A 21,378-nucleotide genomic window follows, 5' to 3' on the forward strand; every position below is an offset into this window, starting at 1 on the left:
CAGACTAGTGACTGTGACATTCTCCTCCTTGCATCACACAGCTTTTGCTGGAGGGGCCCCAGGGATGGGGCCTCCACTCTCCCAGGGCAGCCGGGACAACTTTGGGATCTGCCTCTCACAGTGTGACCCCTCGGGATGCTGGCCAATGATGCAGCCGGCCCTTCCCCAATATGCTCTCCAGCTCACCACCCACTCCCTTCCCAATTCCCAGGCAGTGGTCTGAGCTGCCGGGGGCAGAAGAGACAGGTCGGTCACCTGCATGGGCTGTCCACAGGGGCCTGGGATGGAGTGGGTTTTATCACAGCCATGTCATCCTGATGACTAACTCATTTGGGGCTTGTGGTTCACTAGGACTTGTGGATCTTTTCTTGCTGCCTTCCCAATCTTGCGGTACCTGTGAAGTGGGCTTTTAAGAAGGCCCATCTCCAGCCTGACCTTAAATCTCTATGAGGTTCTACAGCACGTTCTGGCTTTTCGCTCTATGAGGACCATGACCATCATGCAACAAGACCCAGCCCTTCCGCTCTGTGTCACGCGCAGACTGCTCCAGCCAGAACTGAGTCCGTCACGGATGACCGTGGGGGCAAGGGAGCTCTGGCCCTGGAGATCACGTGACACGGGGCAGAGATCAAGCAGGGACACATATGAAAAAAACATCCTACTTTATTTCAGGCCACTCCCTGGAGCCAAGGCTGGCCGGGCCCTGAAGTGCATCTGTCTCCAGAGGGTGCCCCGAGCTGAGGCCATCACCAGGAGCTGAAGTCCCCAAAACCCCGGCCGGGCTTCTTTTTGGCGGCCACGGCAGCGCTGGTTGAGGGCTCCTCCTCTGCAGCTCGTTTCCTGTGACCAGAAGAGAGAGAAATATAGCTACGAAGGCCAGAGCCACTGACCGGGCCACAGGGAAGGGCTCAGGTGTGGTGCTGGGCGGGCTTGGCCGGCTGGCTGGGTGGTCGTTCCCCCTGCCCCAGATGGCAGCTCCCTGGCCTGGGGCTCAGATGTCTCTGGGACAGAAGGGACTGAGCTCGGCTTCTCCACCGGCCCCTGATCAGAAAGGTAACAGGAAACAACTTGTGGATAAGCCTGCTGCTTTCTGAGCATCACCACATATCCAGGGCCCCCTTGGAATGCCTCATTTTGCTCCCCTGGCCATTCTCAGGACGTCCCCCCACCCCTCCCCAAAGCCCCCGGTGCCTGAGGAAGGGAGCCGGACGGACGCCCCAGGGAGTGACAGATGGCTGTGGAGAAGAGGGCACTCACGTGACTTCAGGGGAGATGTATTTGCCCACTCCCTGACGGTAAACCCGGGGGCCCGACGGGGCCACGGTGGCCTTCACCTTGGGGGCCTCCTCCATTCTGGTTTTCTCCCGTTCTTCAGCAACCTGCAATGAGACCGGCATGCAGTGAGCTCACAGGCATCTCGGAGGGAAGGGGGCAGAGCTGGTCCAAGGGCCTGGGCCTCACCTGAGCATCGGCTTCTTCATACGGGTCCACAAAGACTGTGGCGGATTCAATTCGAATGTCCTCCTGGTAAAAAAGACTGAGCTCAGGGGAACAGCCGCTGCCCCTGGGGCACCGGGACAAGGCCCGCTCCGATGGGCCCAGGCCCTCCTGCCTCAGGGCCTTGGACCTCGGTCCAGGCCACCTCCTCGAGCAGTGTGCTGGGCTGGGGAGAGGCTGCCTTAGGCCGGTCAGCTCTGTCCTTGCCAAGCCCAGCCCTAGATCACCACCCCACGAGCTCCACACAGGCTGCCCAACAAAGCGGGGAGAACTCGGAAACCACCTCAAACGAGCTACAGAAGCTTGGCTGGGCCCTCGCTGCTGCAAGGCACCCTCTGACACCCCGTCCCTCCCCCTCGCTCACTGACCAAGCTGAGGCCATCCACTGAGAGCTCCCACGGCTGATACCTCTCCCCCACCTCACATGATCTGGGGCCCCTGCCCTGGCAAAGGCCGCGCCCTCCCACAAGCACCTGTTAGAAGGGAGAGCTCATGTGAGAGAACACAGGTGAGGGGGAAGTGAACTGCTCCAAAGCCAAGGGACCCCACTAGAGACGAGACACCGAGGACCAGAGGCCGTGGCTCGTCCCCGTTTGTGGGGCTGCCGAGCCGAAAAGTTGGGAGAAAAAACAAACAGAAAACCCCAACAAACCCCAGTCCTGATTCCAAAGAAAGCGCCTTCCCACCACCACTCAGGGCTGCAACCAGCAGACCCGGGGAGCCCCATTACCTTGGGCCGGTCAGTTTTGGGGTCACTCTCCACGTTCTCCAAGGCTGTGAGGGTGTCAAAGCCACCAACAACTCTGCAGGGGGAGGAGAGGGGAGGCCATGGAGGGATGGGCTACAGGTGGCCACACCCCCATCAGAGAGCACACAGACCCCCAAGAGGCAATGGGATCTGAATGAGGAGGGCACCAACAAGTGCTGGAGACTAGGCGGGGAGGGCAGATCCTGCCCCCCAAGGTGGGCTCCCGGGGGCCCTCTCCAGGGCTTCTCTTACCTTCCAAAGATGGTGTGCTTCTTGTCCAGGTAAGCACACGACCGAAAAGTGATAAAACTAGAGAGAAACAAGAGGCAGACTGTGACCCTCAGCAGAGAGGTGGCCCCCCAAACCCCTGGGGGTACAGCCTGAAGTGACCCCCCAAGTATAGGAGGCCTGGGGAGGAGGGTACACGCCAGCTAGCTTCAGGGCAAGGAGCAGTGGGGAAGGGGCAGTAGAACCCAGCTGGGCTCCGGGACTCCCGAATTCAAGATGGGAGAAGCGAGGGAGCAGGCAGTCCAGGAGCCCGCCACACATCCACCCGGTGCCCAGCCACCGGCCGCTGAATCTGAGCAGCCCTCAGGGGGCCTCCAGTTCAGGCTCTTGCCTGCCTCCCCACCCCTACTTCGTAGGACATCTTAATTTAGGCCTCTGGGGGAAATTCTGGGTCCAACAAATGGTACATATTTTTTTTCTCCCTGATCACTAACGTATATATGACCCTCTGGTCCTTAGGCGCCTCTGAAGAAGCCACGTCCCCTCCTTGGCTCACTGAAATGAAAGCTGTGGGCTGCCCTGCCCGCCAGCCAGAAAGGGGTCTTGCTTGTGCATCAGCCTAGGCCAACTTAGCTCAGTGGGAGCACGTCCAGACACTGAGAGCAATCCAGAACGGGGCAGGGATGAGACATGCCTCTGGGACTGCAAGAGGCCCGGGCCTGTCCACGTTCCTGTCCCCACTCCTCCAAAAGTAAACTCCAAGGGAGATCCTCCAGGACCCCAAGAGAATGAATTCAAAACAAAACGAGGCCCTGCAATTCCAAGCTCATCCCCCTGGTGACCCCACTCAGCAGTGGAGGCATCTGGCCCAGGAGACCGAGGTTCCCAGTTGGGCTCCTACCACTAATGTGCTGCAGGCCCTTAGACGTATGCAGCACACTCCAGACCCTCTTACTCCAGAAGCTCAGAGGGCCTCAGAGGCATTCCCATGAAGTGGCCACTGAACCTCACAGGAAGGGCTCATCAGCTGTGGTATGGGAGGAGCCCAGGGTCTGGCCTTCTGCCCCGGGCCACACAGAAGAGGCCCAATCCCCTCCTGACACCGTCCAGATTTCTGGTTCCCTTTCTTCATCTGGACCCCACATGACCAGCCCCCCATGGCCAGAACCTTTGGCCTGTCATGCTTTCCTCTCCTTTCTCATTTTCTCTGGAGTTCTGTGGGGTGCCTGGCGAGGTTCTGTAAGGGATGGTCAAGGTGTGGCTGGAGGGGATTGCTCAAACCTTCTTGGCTCAAGTATCTGGACAGCTCCCATCAGGCCCCTCCAGTGAAAGGGAACATTCCAGGGGCAGCAAAAGAATGCGTTTGGGTTAAGATGAAGGTGACCCTAGAAATGGGGAGCTCCCCCTCCCTAGAGGGGTTCAGAGTCACAGGTCCAGGGGACTATTTGAGGGAGAGCTTGATGGATAATGTCTTTTCTGGCAGATCAGTGGTGTGCAAAGAAAGCCACCGCCATCTTTGGAGCCCGAAGACCAGATGAGTTTCAGTCCTGAGCTTTTAGAGCTGGGTGACCCTGAGCAAGGCCCTGCCCTTCTCTGGGGCCTCCGCTTCCCTCTGGACCCAGTGAGGCTCCCCATACTCCCCCCGCCCCGTCCATCCTCACGAGTTAGTACCACACCCCGCTGGGGCCCACACAGACCAGGCTTTGTGAATGCACGATCAGGCCTGTATTCCTACTGACGAAGGCCTGACCAGACAGAGGCAGAGAATGTCTGAGCTGGAAGGAACATCAAAGATCCCCTAGGCTGTATCCGAGAGGCCAAGAGCAGGCGGCAGGGCCCTGGGCTGCTGGGTTTGGGCCAGTGCCAGCCTCTCTGGGCCTCAGGATCCTCCTCTGAGCGGGTCTGAAGCCCCTCCAGCTCCAATCCATGAGCCCTCATTTTCTAGGCCCGAGGCTGCCCAGGTGGGGAATGGCTGATCTGGGACGCTGCTTGGGGGGGCAGGCCAGGAAGGGGAAGCCAGAGGCTGAGAAGATGGGGGAAGATGGAGAAGGTTTCTGAGGCCTGGCGAGTCATCCATGGGGGCTGGCTGCCAAGAAAGCCAGACTGCCTGAGAAGGTCGCCAGGGTCCCAACGCCCTGTCCCCTGGCCAGACCCCAGCCAGAGACCTGGTTAGGGTCAGTTCTGGAAGCACAGCTTAAGAAAAGCACCGATGCCCCACTGTGACCGGAGGAGGGCCCCCTGGATGAGGGAGGGCCTGGCGGCCACATCCTAGGAGCACCAAATGAAGGAACTGGGCAGTGTGGTCTGGAGAAGAGAAGGGGGCCTGAGGGCCCTTGTGGAAGACCGATGGGCCTTGCTCTGTGGGGGGCCCCAGGAAGCCACTGATTTAGGCTCACTCTAGGAGGAACTTCCTTACATCTGGGAATCCTGCCTCAGGAAGGGGTGGGCTCGCCGTCCCTGGAGGCCTTTGGGCACAGGGTGGTGCGTCTCATCTGAGACGTTTTCAGGAGATTCTTCTTCAGGCGGGGTGGGCCCCAACACCCTCCAGAGCCCAGAGGCAGCCCCCAATCTGCAGCCCTGATGCCGCCCTCCCCCGCCAAGGGCCTAGAACTCACAACTGGGATTTGTTGCAGTTGGGCCCAGAGTTGGCCATGCTGAGGATGCCGCGGCCCGTGTGTGACAGGTTGGGCCGGAACTCGTCCCTGAAGGGCTTCCCCCAGTAGGACTCACCCCCTGAAAGACCAAAAACACAAATGTCAGGCAGGATGGTGAGCTGGGCCAGCCCTGGCGGAAGGATGCCAGGCCTGGGCCAGCAGGAGCTGCCCAGGAATCCCCCCTGGGTCCCCAGACCAGCCCCCACGCCTCTCTTCTACCCCAGGCCTCGCAGAGAGCAGAAGTCACTGATGGTCTACCCCACCCAGGACAAGGACACGGGGCACGGCCCATGCTGGCATGGCAGGGCTGGCACAGCTGGGATCTGGGCAGGCCCTGACTCCAAAGCTAATGGCCCGAGGTCGCCCCCTCAGGGAATTCAACGCCCCAGCCACACCTCTGCCGGCCAGAGCAGCACCCATTGCCACAGGGGGGACAGAGAACGTGGAAGGGTGGCCACTGCAGACCCCGGAGGGAGCCCCTGCTCCCAGGTGCTTTTATAAAGTCCTTTCTCACACGCCTTGTTTGCCAGTGGAGGAAACTCAAAGGTCGGGGCCCAGAGCACCGGTCTCAGGGAATGGCCCAGGGGCTGACCATGAGGTGGGGGCATTTCTGCTACTGGGCAAAGGAGCAGCCGGGAGGCCTGGGGAGGTCTGGTGGACTGGGTCATCCTGGTGTGCAAGTGGCATGCTAAGCACCTGCTGTGTGTCAGGCACAGGGCTAGGGCTGGGCTGGGGAAACAAAGAAAGGAAAAAGACAGGCCCTGACCTCAAGCAACTGGGCAAATGAGCTACAGACAAGATAAAGGAGTTAATCCACAAAACAGCCAGGGGGTGCCGCAGCGCCCAGAGCACAGGGCCTGAAGGGGCAGCCAGGGGGCGCCCTAGTGCCCAGAGTGCCAGGCCTGGAGTCACAAAGACTCATCTTCCCGAGTTCAAATCTGGCCTCAGACACTTCCCAGCTGTGTGACCCGGCAAGTCACTTCACCCTGCTTGACTCAGTTTCCTCATCTGTCAAATGAGCTGGAGAAGGAAACGGCAAACCCCTCTGGTATCTTTGCCAAGAAGACCCCAAATGGGGTCACGGAGAGCTGGATGCAACTGAACAACAAAAATACACGAAGAGAAGGCCCCGGGATTAAGAGGGGCTGGGGAGGCTTCCTACAGACGGTGGGATTTTAGTGGGGACGTAGAGTGGTCAGGGCAGAGGAGGGCGAACACTCCAGGCATGGGGCAGCCGTAGAAGATGTCTAGAGCAGAGAGATGGGCACAGCCAGGCCTAAGGGGTAAGAAGCCTGGAGAGGCAGGAGGGGTCAGGTCGCACAGGGATTTGAAGGCCAGAGGACTTTGGAGTTGCTCCTGGCGGCCCCAGGGAGCGGACTCGGGGAGTGTCACGGTCAGCCCTGCACTCGGGGAATATCACTTCGGTGGCCGAACGAAGGCTAGCCTGGAGTGGGAAGAGGCCGGAGGCAGGCAGACCCCCAGCAGGTGATTCTCATACTCCAGGTGTGAGGCGATGAGGGCCTGCACCAGGGTGGGGGCGGTGTTGGAGAAGCAGACACACAGACACACACACACAAAAGAACTGCCAGTAAGTAGAACAAGACGCTGGATATGGAGCGTACAGCGTGAGGAGTCAAGGATGAATCCAGGTTTCAAACCCGGGTGACCAGGAGGAGGGTAGTGCCTCCAACAGTCATAGGGAAATTGGAGAACGATGACAAGCCCAGTTCGGACACAAGTTTAGAGCTGATGATAGAGATGGGACGTTCAATTCAAAAATGCCAAAAGGCAGCTGGAGATGTGAGACTGGGGGTCAAGAGGGAGGTTAAGGGGACACAAGGAGACCAGAGAATGGTTTGCAGAGATGATGACTGCATCCCTGGGAGCTGATGAGATCACCAAGAGAAACAGTACAGAGGGACAGAGAGCTGGGCCCAGGGTCAAGAAGAGTTGAAATCCTATCCCAGATCCTTCTAGCAGAGTGACTCTAGCAAGTCTGAACTAGTCTGAAACTCAATGTCCTCATTTGTAAAATGCAGATAATAACACACCTACCATGCAGGGTTGTGGTGAGGATCGAATGATAATATGCATAAAGCATGTGGAAAGCCCAGGCATCTCCCTGCCCCTGTGGGGTCAGTGGGGACACCCTCAGTCTTCATTCTTTGTTACAAGACTCAGAAGGGAGGAGAACAAGCATTTCTTAAGTGTCCACTATGTGCTAAGCACTTTATAAATATGATCTTATTGGATCCTCTCACAATAGCCACTGAGAGGTGATTGTCATTATTATTGTCTGTCCTTCGTTTTTGAAGAGGACCAGTGACATCATGGGGTGATGTCTTGACTCATGCATGAATCAGATTTAAGTGAGGCAGAATTGCCCAAAGTCATCAGCCTCACTTTTTCTTCCACAGTCACCAAAGTCTGGTGGTAGGGCAAAAGTCAGGATAACTGGTGAGGGCTTGAGACGCAGCGGTGACCTTGGCGTCTTCAACGTCTGAGCCTGCTCCAGCTGCCTTCACGGCCACTGGAACAAACTGTTCTCATTTACCCATTCTGCTGGGGGAGTCTTCACAGGTGTAGGCAGACGCTCCCCCGACTCACCAATGGGTGTGAAGCCCCTCAGTTAACCTCGACCTGGTTTAGCTTATCTGCAAGGCAGTTTACCGGGGTGCGGCCACTGTGCATGCAACAGTTTCTTGGAGCCACGGGTGAGAGCTGAGTGCCAGATGGACACCAGTGGTGGATGAACATCCCTGAAAAGGGCTTGGCAAGCCCCCACACCAGAGATGCTGGTCCTCCTCTTTAACATCCCTTAGTCCCTGATATACTCCTGAGAGGCAGGTACTATTATGATCTCCACTTACAGATAAGGAAACTGAGGCAAACAGCAGTGGTCACAAGTGTCTGAGGCAGGATTTGAACTCAGGTCTTCCTGACCCCAAGCCCATCGCTCTATACTGTGGCACCCCCTAGATGCCTTGAGAAGCAGTGAGTTCTCCCTCCCTGGAGATGACCACTTACCAAGGCTCACAGCATCACATTCTAAGAGTCAACAGGGATCTAAGGGGCATCCAGTGTGACCTATCCCTGAGCAGGAATCTCGCCTACAACCTGATAAATGGTTCCAGCTATAGGGACCCCTCCACCTCCCAAGGCAGCCCACAAAATCTTGGGATAGCTTTCACTGGTGGAAAGAGTTTTCTGCCATCCAGCCTATGTCAGAGAGGGAGGGGAATCTTCTCCTGGGATGAGAAGCTTCAATGATTCTGGGATTCTGCAGCTGGAGCCTCCAGCCTGGCTACTGCAAGCACAGGCTCTGACTGCCCCCAGTCTCAGCCCTTCTATGGCCATCCCTGACTTGACATCCTGTGTGGCCCCTGGTCACTACCTGGTTCCATGTTTTCCTGCCTTGGTTCCTAGTTCTATCCTGACCCAGACTACTCCCACTGGTTGGCTGCCCAGAGCCTCAGGCCCAGAGCCCCACCAAGGTCTGATCCCCAGCCAGCTCCGCCATGACAGGCATGGATCTGACTGAAGGGCCTTGGACTGCTGCCTAAACATTTGGCCCTCAGGCTATTGCAGACAACGCAGGGACAGCACCACGGGGACAAACTGGCCTGATGCCCCACTCCACAACAACCACGCCCCCAGGCTCAGAGAGCCACTGGAAGGAGGCGCTGGCAAAGCCTCACCACTCTTAGCAACTCTGCACCACAGACTGGGTCCCAGTGGCTGCTGGACTGAAGACGGGCCCTGTGAAAGAACTGAGTGCTGAAGACATGACTGAGTACACACTTACCTGTCCCTGTGCCAGTTGGGTCCCCACCCTGGATCTAGAGAGAAGGGAGAAGGAAGGAACAAAATGTCAGTCGATGAGCACTGAGGACAGGGAAAAGGAAAGATGAAAAGAGACCTGGGCTCAGCACTGCCACGGTCTCTGCCTTCAAGGGGCTTCCATTCTCCCTGGCGCAGGGACAGGTGGGGAGAAGCACAATTTCTGCGTCATCCTGTATGCTTGCAGAGAGCCAAGGTCATTCAAGGAGGGAGGCAGCTCTAATGACGGACAGATCAGGAGGGGGAGGCCTCAAATCCCCCGTTCTGAGCCCCCTCCTCTTTAAAGGGGGGAAGGAGCTCATTGGGTCCAGCCAAAAGGGACCTCAGAAGCCTTTTCGTCCACCCCCACCCCCATTTTACAGATGAGGAAACTGAGGCCTAGACAGGGGCAGTGACACGTCCACAGTCATCCGGCTTGTACGCCTCAGAGACCGATGATGGCACATTTCAATCTGTGTCCTTGGCCTGCACAGTCAGCCCTCTTTCCCCTGCTTCCCACATAAAGGCCCAGAGAAAGGTTCCCTGACTCAGGCAAAGTCATCCCCAGGGCCAAGATGAGCAGGAAGGACCCTCAGAATCACCCCTCCCCTGGACAGACATGTAAAGTGAGGCCCAGAGAGGAGCAGGGGGCCGCCTGAGGCGACCTGGGCAGTCGGGGCAGAGGTAAGCCATGACTGACAGCCAAGCGCAGTCCGGGCCAGGTGCTTCTGGGAATGATGGTGACACGGCCCGTGCTCCCCCCAGCAATACTCACCACAAAGTTTCGGATCGACCTGTGGAAGATGGTCCCATCGTAGTAATTCTTTTTGCAGAGTTTGATGAAGTTTTCACACGTTTTGGGAGTCTGCAAAGAAGCCATGCACGTCAGGCTGAGCCGTGGGCGTCAAGAGCTCGGACTCCCGAGGCTCCAAGGTTCCCCCTACACTTTCTGCCCAAAACCATCCTGGCAGGGTGGGACACGGGCTATCACCCCCATGTTACAGAGGAGGAAACTAAGGCCCAACTCAGGGAATGTCCTTGGTGCAAGAGTCCAGGGGCTTGAGTTCGAATCTTCCTCCAAACCAAGTTATGTGACCTTGGGCCTCATCTGTAAAATGAGGGGTCCGCCCTAGAGAAGCAAACGGAGTGCTGGACTGGCAGTCAAGAAGATATGAGTTCAAATCCTCCTCCAACACAAGCTAGGTGACCTTGGGCAAATCGCTTTACCTCGTGTGGGCCTCAGTTTCCTCCTCTGGAGAGCATGAGGGTTGGACTCACGAGCTCTAAGGATCGTAGGATCTCTAAGGCCTTAACTAACCAGGATTCATCTCTAGCCCTCTTCCCACCCAGGGTCACCAACCCACTCCCCATCTATCACACCAACCCTTTCCCCTCGTGAACGAATCAAAAAGCTGGCCAACTGGGATTAGGGGCTTGAGGTTTTCCCCGTGCTATTAAAACATGACTTTCTACTACCTAGAAAAAGGGATGGATCCCCCAGAAACAGATCCCCCTCCTAAGCCCAGAAAATTCTTCCTTCCTTTCTGAGGGGGTGGACCCTGTCGGTCAAGCTGGGGACACACCAGCCCAGATTCCTCATTCTGCCCACAGCTGCTGGGAGCTGAGGGCAAATCTGCAGCCGGGTCCCACAATCGCAATGCTTGAGATACCTGTTCAATACAATAGCCTTCCTTAGAAAATCGCAGCAGGGTTTTCTAAGCACGCACTGCTGGTGGAGCTGGGAGGCAGTCTGACCCTCCTGGATTTCAATCGGGAAGTACACCAGCAAATAGACTAACAGGGCCTCCCCATTCTTTAACCAAGAAACTCCACCACTGACCAAGCGCCGAGCATGACTGCCTAAGCACCTACTATGTGTTGGGCTGTGAGCTAGAGGCAAAAACGAAACTGTCTCTGCCTGCCCTCAAGGACCTTACATTCTATTGGGGGAAAAAAATTCAGTTCAATTTAATCAACATTGATTAAGGACCTACAATGTGCCAGGCACTGTGCTAAGCACTAGGGATACAAAAAGAGGCAAAAGACAGTGCCTACCCTCAAGGAGCTTACAATCTAACGGACAAATACGCACATACAAGAAAAATATAGGGGATTAGGGAGGAAGGAAGGGCACTGGCAACTCTGGGGTAATTAGGGGATGTTGACGGGAGCCCACAGGAGGCAAGGGGGACAGCCAGGGCAAAGGCACAGAGGTGGGCATACGCCCCCAGGAGCTGAAAGACAGACCCAGCCGCCCTCTGTGTGGTACAAAGGACAGGAAACACAGTGCTGCCCCAGCAGGAATACAGCTGGTAAGTCTGACGGAGGAAGCGCCTCTGGCGTGCGATAAGCCCTTCCTGGACTTAAGCTCAGAGAAGGTGCCGATCAACACGTGTTGGGAGAGGAAGCGTGACCCAACATAAGAGAACAGAGAGACAGGATGAGAATGTGGATGTTGGAGAAGCTCGGGGAACTGACGCAAAGCAAAGCGGTGGACCTACGACCACAACGTAAACGGAAAGATCACGTGAAGGATTTCCAACTCTGAGTGACGGAAGTCAGGGAAGGTCTCAGGCGTTGTCTGACCAGAGGAGGAAACTGAGGCCCACAAGATTTGGCAGGGCCAAATACCACGGCCACTGTGCGAGAGTCGTCGCTGTACTAGCTGGATTACAGCTTCAGATTTCTTTGTCTTAAGGATCTAATCACTGATGGGAAGACAGACGGCACCAAGAATATATTTTTTATAAGAAAACTACAGAAAAGGCTGGAGTCGGAGGCAATGAAGTGAGGGGAAGAGCCCTGGATTCACTACTGAGCCACCTACCCCAAGCTTTCTGACTCAACCGCTCACTCCCACGTCAAATGCGGGAATCTGACCAATGATCTCAAAGGTCCCTGACCACTCTGACACCGTCCGTTCTATCTTCTCAGGTCTTTCCCAGGCCAGACATTCTATGTTCTACGATCTAAAGTCCCATCCCAGCTCTGACGGTCTCTATCCTACGATTCAACTGACACGTGCCTCGCTCTCAGCCTCAACCCTGTGCCTGGGTATTATTGGCAGCTCACGGAGAGCCCTCATCTGCCATCTGGTGAAACAGAGCCTGGGCCTTGGACCTGGGCCACTCAGCAGTAAAGGCCATTCTCCCAGGCTGTTCCCACAGCAGCCACAGGCCCCGAGGTAGCTCCATGGTCGCCAAGGAAACCCGACTCCCTCCTTCCCTCCTGTGCCCCACTGCTGCGTAATGGCAGGGGCTGCTGGGCCGCCTGCAGGAAGAGGGTGGTTCTTACTCACCTGCCCCTCAACACCTAGAACCAAAAGACCCTGCTGGGATGTGCACAGTCCGCAAAGCAGTCTGCAAACATTCTCTCCTTGGGGTTCCACAACATTTTGTACCCATTTTGCAGATGAAGAGACTGAGGATTAGAGGGGTGGTATCTGAACCCAGGGCTTCTTGACTCCAAGGCCACACTTTGCGGCCTTTCACCCAGACTCCACACTCAGCAGCTCAAGGATCTCCTCCAAGTGGCTTATCCAAGGCCACACAGCTAGGACTAGGGGTCAAAGAATCGCAGGATGTCAGAGCAGAAAACCGTCAAGTCCAACTGCAAACATCACCCCTCCAGCCTTCCCCCAAAATCCTCCGGAGAGAACCAGGGGCTGTGTGCCCACAGACCAGGCCCTTCAGGCGTCGGGCCTTTGCTTGAAGTGCACGGACCCTAACGGGCAAGTCTTCCCTGCACCCCACCCCGTACTCTCCTAGAATGGGTGACTTTTTGAATGTTTTGTGTCTGAAATTCAATTGGGATAAATAGAATCTTATTCATTTTAGCCCATTATTCTCGCCTGTCAGGATCTTTCTGGATCCCAATTCTGTTATCCAGGGTTTAGCCATCCCTCTCCACATCACGGCGGCCAGTGATCTGATGAGCCTGCCAGCTGAGCCCTGATAAAAGTTAAAACTGCGCTGGGCTCAGCTCACTGGAGACGTCTCCTCTGCCCGCCTCCCTTCCACATCCTGACCCCATCCAGTTCTGCCATCTCCTAGCCACCAGGATCCCAACAGACTCTACCAGGTGCCTTGCAGAAATCTCAGAACCCAGGACAGCAGATGCCAGAGGCCCCTCCCTTGTCCTTCTGACAAGGTGCCTGCACCGGTGGCTCTTAAAGAGTATGACGTCTTCCCTTGATGGGCACAAATCATCCCTTTAGAGCATCCTGAGATTCTGTTAAGAATCAAAGTCAAACCACGTTTCAAAGAATATTCTTTTTTCCTTCTTTCTGAAAACTGGGACGTAAAGTCCTAGGCAGTACAAGATCATACCGTGCTGGGTGGATGGTTGGCCTCCATCATCTTTGAGACTCTAGGAGCCAGAGCTCTAAGGCCCCTCCCAGCCCTGACACCCCCTGTCCTAAGGCCCCTCCCAACTCTGCTATCACCTCGCCTAAGGCCCTTCCCAGCCCCCAGTCTGACATTTCCTGTTCCACCATCCTTCTTAGCGCTAACATTCCTCCCAGCTCTGACCCGCTTATGTTCTAACATCCTTTCCAGATTTGTAGCTCTGACTCTCCATTTCCAGCCCTGCAGTCACTGAGGAGAATCTTAGTGCCTGGCCTAGTCCTTCAATCTCTTCTCACATAGCTCAAGAAGGCTCCTGTCCTTTCTCCCCACTGCTCTGGAAAGACGTGTGCCAGTCTCAGGGTGAGTGGAGGGCCTCTCCACCCTTGGCAAGGAAAGACAAGACAGAAATAGCAGAAGCGCCTCCTCCACCCATCTGTATCTGGCTGCATGACATCATCACCAGATGGCAGCCCCATCCCCCTCCTTGCCGGGAGGGCACTCGGCCGAAGGGACCCAAGGCAGGAAGAACAAATCCTGTCTTTATTTTACTCAGGAACCTTCAGTCCACGTAAACAAGGCCGAGCTGTGATGCCTGATGGCCAACACGAAGGCCGAGGCTGTTTTCCTAAAGCCCCTTTTAAAGTCCCCCAGCCCACCAGGAGTTTACAGTTTAATAGGAGGGACAACTAATGTTTACTGGCTGAAAATATGAAAAGTATGTGAGACAGGAGGCAAGTGCCGTGAGATCAGACGAGGAAGAAACCACTTCCATCACGCCGAGGGACCGATCAAGGAAGGCTTCACAGAGGAACTGGGGAGATGAGATCTCAAAGTTCTGCCCCTCAACCGTACGCCAGTCACAGCCTCTGTCCTCAGGAGCAGGGCTGGCAGCCAGGAGGTACCCAGTGGGAGGCCTGCCTTGGCTCCCCCCACGTTCTGGGCCTCACGCTCAGTGTCTGTCCAGGAAAGGGGTCGGGGCTCCTTCCTCGGCCTGCCATCCTATGACTTACTGGGTAAGGAGCCCTGGAGAACAGAGGGTGAGTCAGCAGGAGACAAAGTCGGCTAACGAGGGGAGAGACCCGTGGGCCAGCTGCTGCCCCAGGCAGAGAAGGCCCCTCCTGCAGTTATTCTAGTCAGGCACGGGGGCGCTCCACCCCAAACATCTCGGACCTATCATGCCCTCGGCCCCCAGAGCTACCTCTACTAGGCCCGTGACCCCAGGGAGATCCAGGAAGAAGAAAGGACCCGCAGGTACAGGCTGATTTTTGTGGTGGCAAAGAACTAGGAAGCGGAGAGCTGCCCATTAACTGGGGCATGACTGTGCCTCAAGAAATGATGAAAGGAAGGAGTTCAGAGAAACCTAGGAAGACTGGTCTGACCCAACACAAAGTGAAACGGGCAGAACCCGCACAGCTCCCACTAAGGCAGTGACCAGACACGATGCCAGAGCCCGTGATGAAGCCCGTTACCACCTCCTGGCAGAGAGGTACAGAACAAGACGTCCATCTCTGCAAATGGCCAGTGTAGACGCTTGGTTTGGCAATACATACAGTGACAAAAGCTTTGACTTTCAAAGATGGCAGAGTGGGAAGGAAGAGAAAAGCAGATTTTTGTTCATTGGAAAAAATAAAATTAAACTAAAAAAGTCATGTCTCCACGGTGAGGCCAAGTGACTTGGGGAAGGCCTTGTCCAGGGCCATCCACAAACGCGGCAAAGGCAGACGCGCTCCCAGCATGCATCTGCAGGAGCCGTGGCAGGCCCCGCTCAGGAGAGAAAGCATCTCGCTCACTATCTACAGAACCTGGCGGAAGGCACTTCCTGCTCTGTGTCCATTTCCTCTTCTCCAAAATAGAGACAGAGATTTGTCCTATCTATCTCACAGGCAGCGAGGAGCTTCCTGTCTGCTTGCCCAAAGCCCGGCAGAGCTGCCACCTGGCTTCTGTGGGGAGAATGAGGGCCGGACAGCCTGAGGCAGCAGGCTCGCCCTCTCTGGGAATCTCAGAGTAGGGGAGGTCACGCCAGACGCGCAGTGGGGCCCATCTGGAGCCAGTAGGGAAAGACAAAGAGGTGCTGGAAGCTGGCGCTGGGATTCCAGAAACGGAGCAGAAAGAGCCCTCAGAGACCTGGGCTCATGCCACGACTGCCCCCAGGCCCCCAGTCTCTAGGGATTCAGATGAGAGCCACCACCAAGTAACCCTCATATTCTCCGAGCAGGAAAAGCCTGGGCTTGGTCTGTTTCTGAAACAGGCTGAGGCCTTGGCAATCCAGAGTTCGGCCAGAGGCCCAGCGAAAGCCAGGCGAAAGCTGGGCTCCTCAGGGAGGCCTGGGCACCAGGCACGTCTGCCCTGCCACGCACACACGACCAGCCCAGATCTGACTGGCGCAGGGTCCAGGCACGAGAGGCCCACGTTCTTCAGCCCTCAGTTCTTGACCTAGGTCCATCCTAGGCAAGTTTTTTAAGAAGACCGCTGTGGCTGCTCTGGGCACACGGGCACAGGCTGGCACACCTACCATGTCACAGTGCAGCTCCAGGTTGAGGTCCCCCTTGTTGGTGTGCAGCTGGACGTAGCCCTTCTTCTTCACAAACCGATAGCGGACAACGTCATCGTCGATGGCGGCTGTCTCAGGGAAACGGCCCAATTAGGGATTGCCGCGGACACGTCCGGGCCACTCTGTATACTGAGAGCAGCCCAAAGCAGGCTCCGGGGCTGGGACGGAGGAACTACCTCTCCTCCGATTCCAGAGCCCAGAGCGCAGAGTTAGCATCTATCCCCCTCCCCCCCCGAGGTAGCCCTCTCCCCAACAGGGGGCCATGCCGCCAACCGGGGCCACGCCGTTGTGCAGACCTGCCTCTGCCTTCCTCTAACTCCCTCCCCCGCTCCTGGTGTCATCTCCCTTTCCGCCCAGAGCCCCGTCTCCCAGCCTAAATGTCTCTGCTCCTCCGAGGGCATGAACTCCAGGCCCCTCAACAAAGGCACAGAGGAGCTGTGTGTGCCATGAGACACTGCTGTTGGGAGGAGGGCCCGGGGCGTCCGAGCTGGAAGACCTCACAGCGAAGGAATCTCAGGGCCCTCCTGGCCTGGACACCCCTGTCCCGGGTCAAAAAAAGACCCGGGTTTCTGGCAGAGCCACACCCAGATGAGTTGGATGTGGGACAGAGCGGCACACAACTGAATGAGCCTCAGGGCACCATGGGGCCTGGTTCCACAGCTGCCACCGCCGATGCATGCCCTCAGGCCTTTCCCGTCCCTTCTCTGGGCCCACGTTTTCATGCCATCGCCAGGGACAGGAGAGTGGCTCCCAGGGGGATAAGCCTTTCTGTGTGACTGAGTCCCCAAGTGCCGCTGCCCAGGGAGCAGAAGGAAGAGGACGGGGGAGCTGGAAGGAAGCCAGTGAAGGAGGGGCCAGTGCACCCCGGGAGCAGACGCAGGATGACCACATCTATTGAGTCCCACAAGCACCGCGCTGCAGGCGCAGAGAGGGCACGCTAGGCAGGAGGAAGGCACGAGCCACAGCACAGAGGCAGGAGATGGGAGGTTGGGTGTGGAGGTGGTGTGAGGAGCCTGAGGGTCAGATCTGACAGGGTGGCCAGAGTGGAGTTTTAGGAAGGACAGCCTGGCATCTGAGGGGAGGGCGGGCAGGGAGACAACTGAGGATGGTCACCTCTGACCCCTCGGGGGAGAGAATTGTCAAGTCACTGGATGTGGGTGACCAGAGGGATGGGGAGGATGGGGAGGACCTCAGGGCCCTGGACGGAAAGGAGGAAGAGAGGAGGGGGAGGGGAGGGAAGGTGGCGGCCTGGAGTCTGAAGGAGAAGAGGGGCTCAGTGTGAGATGCGGGTGCCCTGGGGCCGCAGCCATGGGTCAGAGAGATGCCAACAGCACCGGCCCCGGACAGAGGCCCTGCAGGATCCTTGGTGTCCCACACAGATGCTGAGGGGCCACAGGGACTAAGAGGTCATCTGGTCCAAAGCGCCCCTGACAGCAGGGTCAGGCCTAGACCAGACTGAAGAGGCCGCGGGGCAGCCCCGCCCGCTTTGGACAGCTCTCCCGGGCAGCAGTTTTTCGTAGGTCAGACCCGTCTGGCCCGTCCAACACGACAGGACAGTGTGGTCTCTGCTAGTTCTTCCCTCCACGGTCACCCCACAAACGTGCTGGGCACGGGGCCGGTCTCCAGGTGCCTGCTCTCCCTCCCTGGCCTGGGTAGGGCCTTCCTGGGCAGGGGCGCTTCCGCCTCCCTCCCGGGACCCCTGCGGCACTCTGGGGAGGCCTCAGCACGGCCCACTCCCACCGAACTCGTGCACCTACCTGCTTCGTGGGTTGTTTCAGGGACCATGGCTGTGGAGGTGAAGGAGGCACTGACCTTTCCGGTGGAATAATGAGCCTGGTGGAAAGAGAAGGAAAGGCAGGGTCACCAAGAGAGCTTCTGACAACCCAACGTGACCGACATGAGCTGGACACTGGCCCAGAGCAACGAGTGCTTTGCGGACTTTCTGATGGATTCCTGGCCTGGCGCTCACTGGCTGTGGGACCCCAGAGAAGACCACTGCCCCCCTCTCGCTAAGCCTCTGCCTCTCCATCTGTAAAATGGGCAGGCAGAAGTAGAAGATCAAGGTCACTCCACTGCTCCCAATGAATGAATTTCATGACTGCACGTCTCCGTTTCTAAGAAGCCCAGGCTGCCGGAGGGGCTCAGCAAGAAGGCTGCCTGGGTTCCACGGGGGCCGGGCCCCCTGCGCTCGCCCATCGGCGTGCACGTTACGATGAGGAACGCGCAGCCGGGTGGAGGTAGGCCAAACTCTGAACAAAGAGACAGAATTCCTGGCGGACGCAGTCAATGGTCTGGATGAACATTTGTCTGTACGACTAAATATAAGCACAGTACATGGGGAATAACAAGAACAGGAAATCTATATCTAAGGCAAATATTTGTGAGCCTCAATGCCCCCACAGCTCCTTCCTGCTCTCAATCCTAAAGAACAAGATAAAAACAACTTCAAACATCTGCAAGGAACCGCCCCAGAGGCCAGGGAGAAACACTCTGCGGTGGACAGGCGGGGGTGGGGGGATCAGTGAACACACAGTCAGGGCAGAGAAAGGAACCCAAATGACTGAAGTTGTGGCAGCACAGTGACCACACAAGCAGCTCCCAGATGCCCACCACCCCCAGGCTGGGGACGACCTGTCTGAGGGCTGCAAGCACTGAGAAAGTAATTACGCCCTGCCCTCTGACCTGTGATGCCAGCACTGGCAAGCTGTCAGAAAAGGGGAAGGTGCCCACAAATCTTTAGGGCTGCATCACCCATAATGAAGAAAAGCTGGAAACAACTTTTGTGCCTGTCAGCTGCCATAAAAATCACACATATGAAGACGACGATGAACTGGGAAAAAGGTTTCAGGAAACACCAGAGGGGGAGAAGGCGGGCCTGGAAGCCGGAGCTACCTGTCCCAGGTCCTCAGAAACACCACTGCTGTCAGCAGGGTGAAGAGGCCGGAACGAGGGAGCGGGAGAGGCGCAGAGCTGGGGCGGACGGGCCCACCTGGAGGCCTCATTAAAAGTGCGAGCTGAGTTAATGTCTGTTAAAGGGGCTTTCGGGGCGACGAAAGCTATTCCATATTATGAAAAGGACAGAACGCCAGGCCCTCAATCGCTGGGAGAGACTCAGGCCGCGGTCAGAGGCCCGGCCGGCTGCGCCATGGACCATCCGTGAGACCTTCCTCTTCCATTCCCTGGGAGCGCACCCTTCCCGCTGGAAGCGTCCCAGCCCAAGCCTTACCGCGTTCAGCTTGTCCACCTTCTTCTTTTCTGGAGCCCTCATCGTTGCTGCCAGGATCTCGTCCCCTTTGAAGTCTTTGTAGAGCTCCTGCAGGGTCTCGCGGGTCTCAGCATTGGTGTTTTTCAGATAATACGTTGGGTCCTGCCGGGCCTTCTCTTCGTCTACAAAACAGCAGAATGTCCTTGAGTGATGGGCATCTGCCGGGCTCCCAAGCGCCTCCGCCCTCACTAGTGGTGGGGAGCATGAAATGAGCCCCGAGGGTCCACCAGCTCCCTGGGGCTTTCCCCACCTGAACGCCTCCAGACACAGGGACCTCACTACCCACGAGGCAACATGGTGTAGGGAAAGACCTCCAGACTCTGAGTGGGGAGGCCTGGGTTCATGGTCAAGCTCCAACACTTGCCGTGTGACCTTGGCTTACTCCCTTTAGGCCTCAGTGTCCTCATCTGTCAAATGGGGATAAGGACATTTACATGCCTCACCTCCCAGGGCTGATGGGAAACTTAAAAGCACCAAAGAAAAGGGGCCCGCATTAGGGCATGACAGGGACCGTCACAAACCTGGGTCCAGGACTCTTAGATTGTTCTTAACATGATAGAAATTGGCCACATTAAACTTGTCCAGGTTGGTGGGATCCTGCCAGGAAACAAAGAGAAACATGAGCCCCTGAGCAGAGGAAGAGCTCCCAGGGGCCTCCTCTGGTCAAGGCGGGATGACCTCTGACGTCCCAAGCCCCCAGGCCCTGACTGGGTATTGTCTGCCAGTCCCATGTGTCAGGACGGGGGGGGGGGGTGGGGAGTGGGGGGCCAGGCAGGGCTGTGCTTAGAGATCACAAAGCCCACTCTAAAGCCCAGACCACAAAGGTCTGAAAGAAGCAAAAAGCCAGGCCTAGACGCCAAACCTAGCGCTCCTTCTGGTTCAATGAGTCAGTCAACACCCGCCTGGGGCACCAAAGATGAAACGCCCCTGCCCTAGAAGAGCTGACATTCTATGGGGGGGGCAGCCGCCGCACATCCAAAACACACACCAAACAAAACAGAGAGACTGCACACTCTCTCCCGCACCCTGTCACAGCCTGACCTGCTCAGGAGCTGGGGGCCAGCTGACAAGGGCTGGAACGGAGATCTCAATTGTCCCTTCTGACTTGACGAGCCACGGGAAGGGCTCCCCTCTGTCCCAGAGAGGCTCAGTCTGAGGCTATGACGGGGCCCTTAAGAAAGGGCAGTCTGTCTGTTCCGTGTGTCGGCTCCGTCCTCTCTGCCTGCCCCCGCGCCTCTAACGGGCCATCTGCTCCGTCTCTCTGTGCTCACCGACACCTTCTGAACCGCTTCCCTCGGTCAGTGCTCCCAGGAGCCCCTGCTTTGTGATGGCTCAGAAGCATTTCAGAGCACAGGCCCCAGGAGGTCAGGACCTTGGCTTCTGTGTTGCCCTTGACCCAACAGCCTACCCCTGCAGCTGGTGCACCAAGCAGGGGCTCAGAGCTCGAAAACTCCCAGATGCAGGTTGCCGGCTGCCCTGATGCCGTCTAAGAACAAGATGATCCCCGGCCCAAAAGGGCCTTCCTCACCACAAAGCCCTGGGGGAGTGTCCCCCTCTGAGACTGACAGCAAAGTGATGGAGAAGCCCATGTTTCTGACTCCACTGCCCCCCTCTTCCTGCCAAATGTTTAACTAGACTCAAATTGACTCAACCACCACTCAGTGAAGGCCCTGCTGGGTGCAGACGCACATCTGGCCTGTCTCCATTTTTAATTCAGCCAGCCACAAGCCCCAACTCAGTCCTGGGACCTCATCCAATCCTGAGCCCAGGAGGAGAGGTGCTTGGCCCAAGGGCCCCTGGAACTCAGGTTCCCCAGCTCCAGAGTTGGTATTCTTTCCATCGCTCCACATTCCCTTCTGTCTGCACCCACAACCAGGTGTGTCTTGGGGCCACCATTCACCGACAGACACAAAGGAGGTCGAATGGCAAGGCCCCAGAAAGAACACTGGAATCAGAGGGCCTGAGTTCAAAACCTTACCCTGCTCTTTGCTTGCCAAGCAAGTTACTCCCCCACCCTGGGCCTCAGTTTCCTCATCTGTAAAATGGGGGGGGGGGCAGACTCAATGCTCTCAAAGGTCCCTCCTCTAAATCCTGGATCCTACCCAGCATGCAATGCAGCACAGAAGGGAGACAAGCGGACTTGAAGCTGGCCAGGGGGAGTAGGGAGGTTCTGGGTTTGAATCCTGCCCTTCCTGATGTCAGCCAGAGAATCCCTGATTATTAGAGACGGGAGCAGAAGCCAGCTCTGACTGGCAGAGAACCAGGAGCTC

At 57.0% G+C, this 21,378-nt stretch overlaps 1 protein-coding gene across 1 annotated transcript in view; it reads right to left on the minus strand.

Moving 5' to 3' along the window:
- Positions 1-654: 654 nt before the first annotated feature.
- The window catches only part of PPIL2 (peptidylprolyl isomerase like 2), a 31,646-nt gene continuing 10,922 nt past the window's right edge, over positions 655-21,378 (minus strand). The window contains exons 9-20 of the mRNA XM_027847476.1: positions 19,630-19,705; positions 19,070-19,230; positions 17,601-17,676; positions 15,805-15,911; positions 9,722-9,811; positions 8,933-8,966; positions 5,089-5,206; positions 2,498-2,554; positions 2,228-2,300; positions 1,462-1,524; positions 1,258-1,379; positions 655-840 (exon numbers count right to left, since the gene is read on the minus strand). Of these exons, the coding sequence (XP_027703277.1) occupies positions 747-840; positions 1,258-1,379; positions 1,462-1,524; positions 2,228-2,300; positions 2,498-2,554; positions 5,089-5,206; positions 8,933-8,966; positions 9,722-9,811; positions 15,805-15,911; positions 17,601-17,676; positions 19,070-19,230; positions 19,630-19,705 (1,071 nt within the window). The 3' untranslated portion in view covers positions 655-746. The remainder of the gene's footprint in view (positions 841-1,257; positions 1,380-1,461; positions 1,525-2,227; positions 2,301-2,497; positions 2,555-5,088; positions 5,207-8,932; positions 8,967-9,721; positions 9,812-15,804; positions 15,912-17,600; positions 17,677-19,069; positions 19,231-19,629; positions 19,706-21,378) is intronic.

The sequence above is a fragment of the Vombatus ursinus genome, unplaced genomic scaffold, assembly GCF_900497805.2.
Source record: "Vombatus ursinus unplaced genomic scaffold, bare-nosed wombat genome assembly UNPS02015411.1, whole genome shotgun sequence".
NCBI classification, from domain to species: Eukaryota; Metazoa; Chordata; class Mammalia; order Diprotodontia; family Vombatidae; genus Vombatus; species Vombatus ursinus.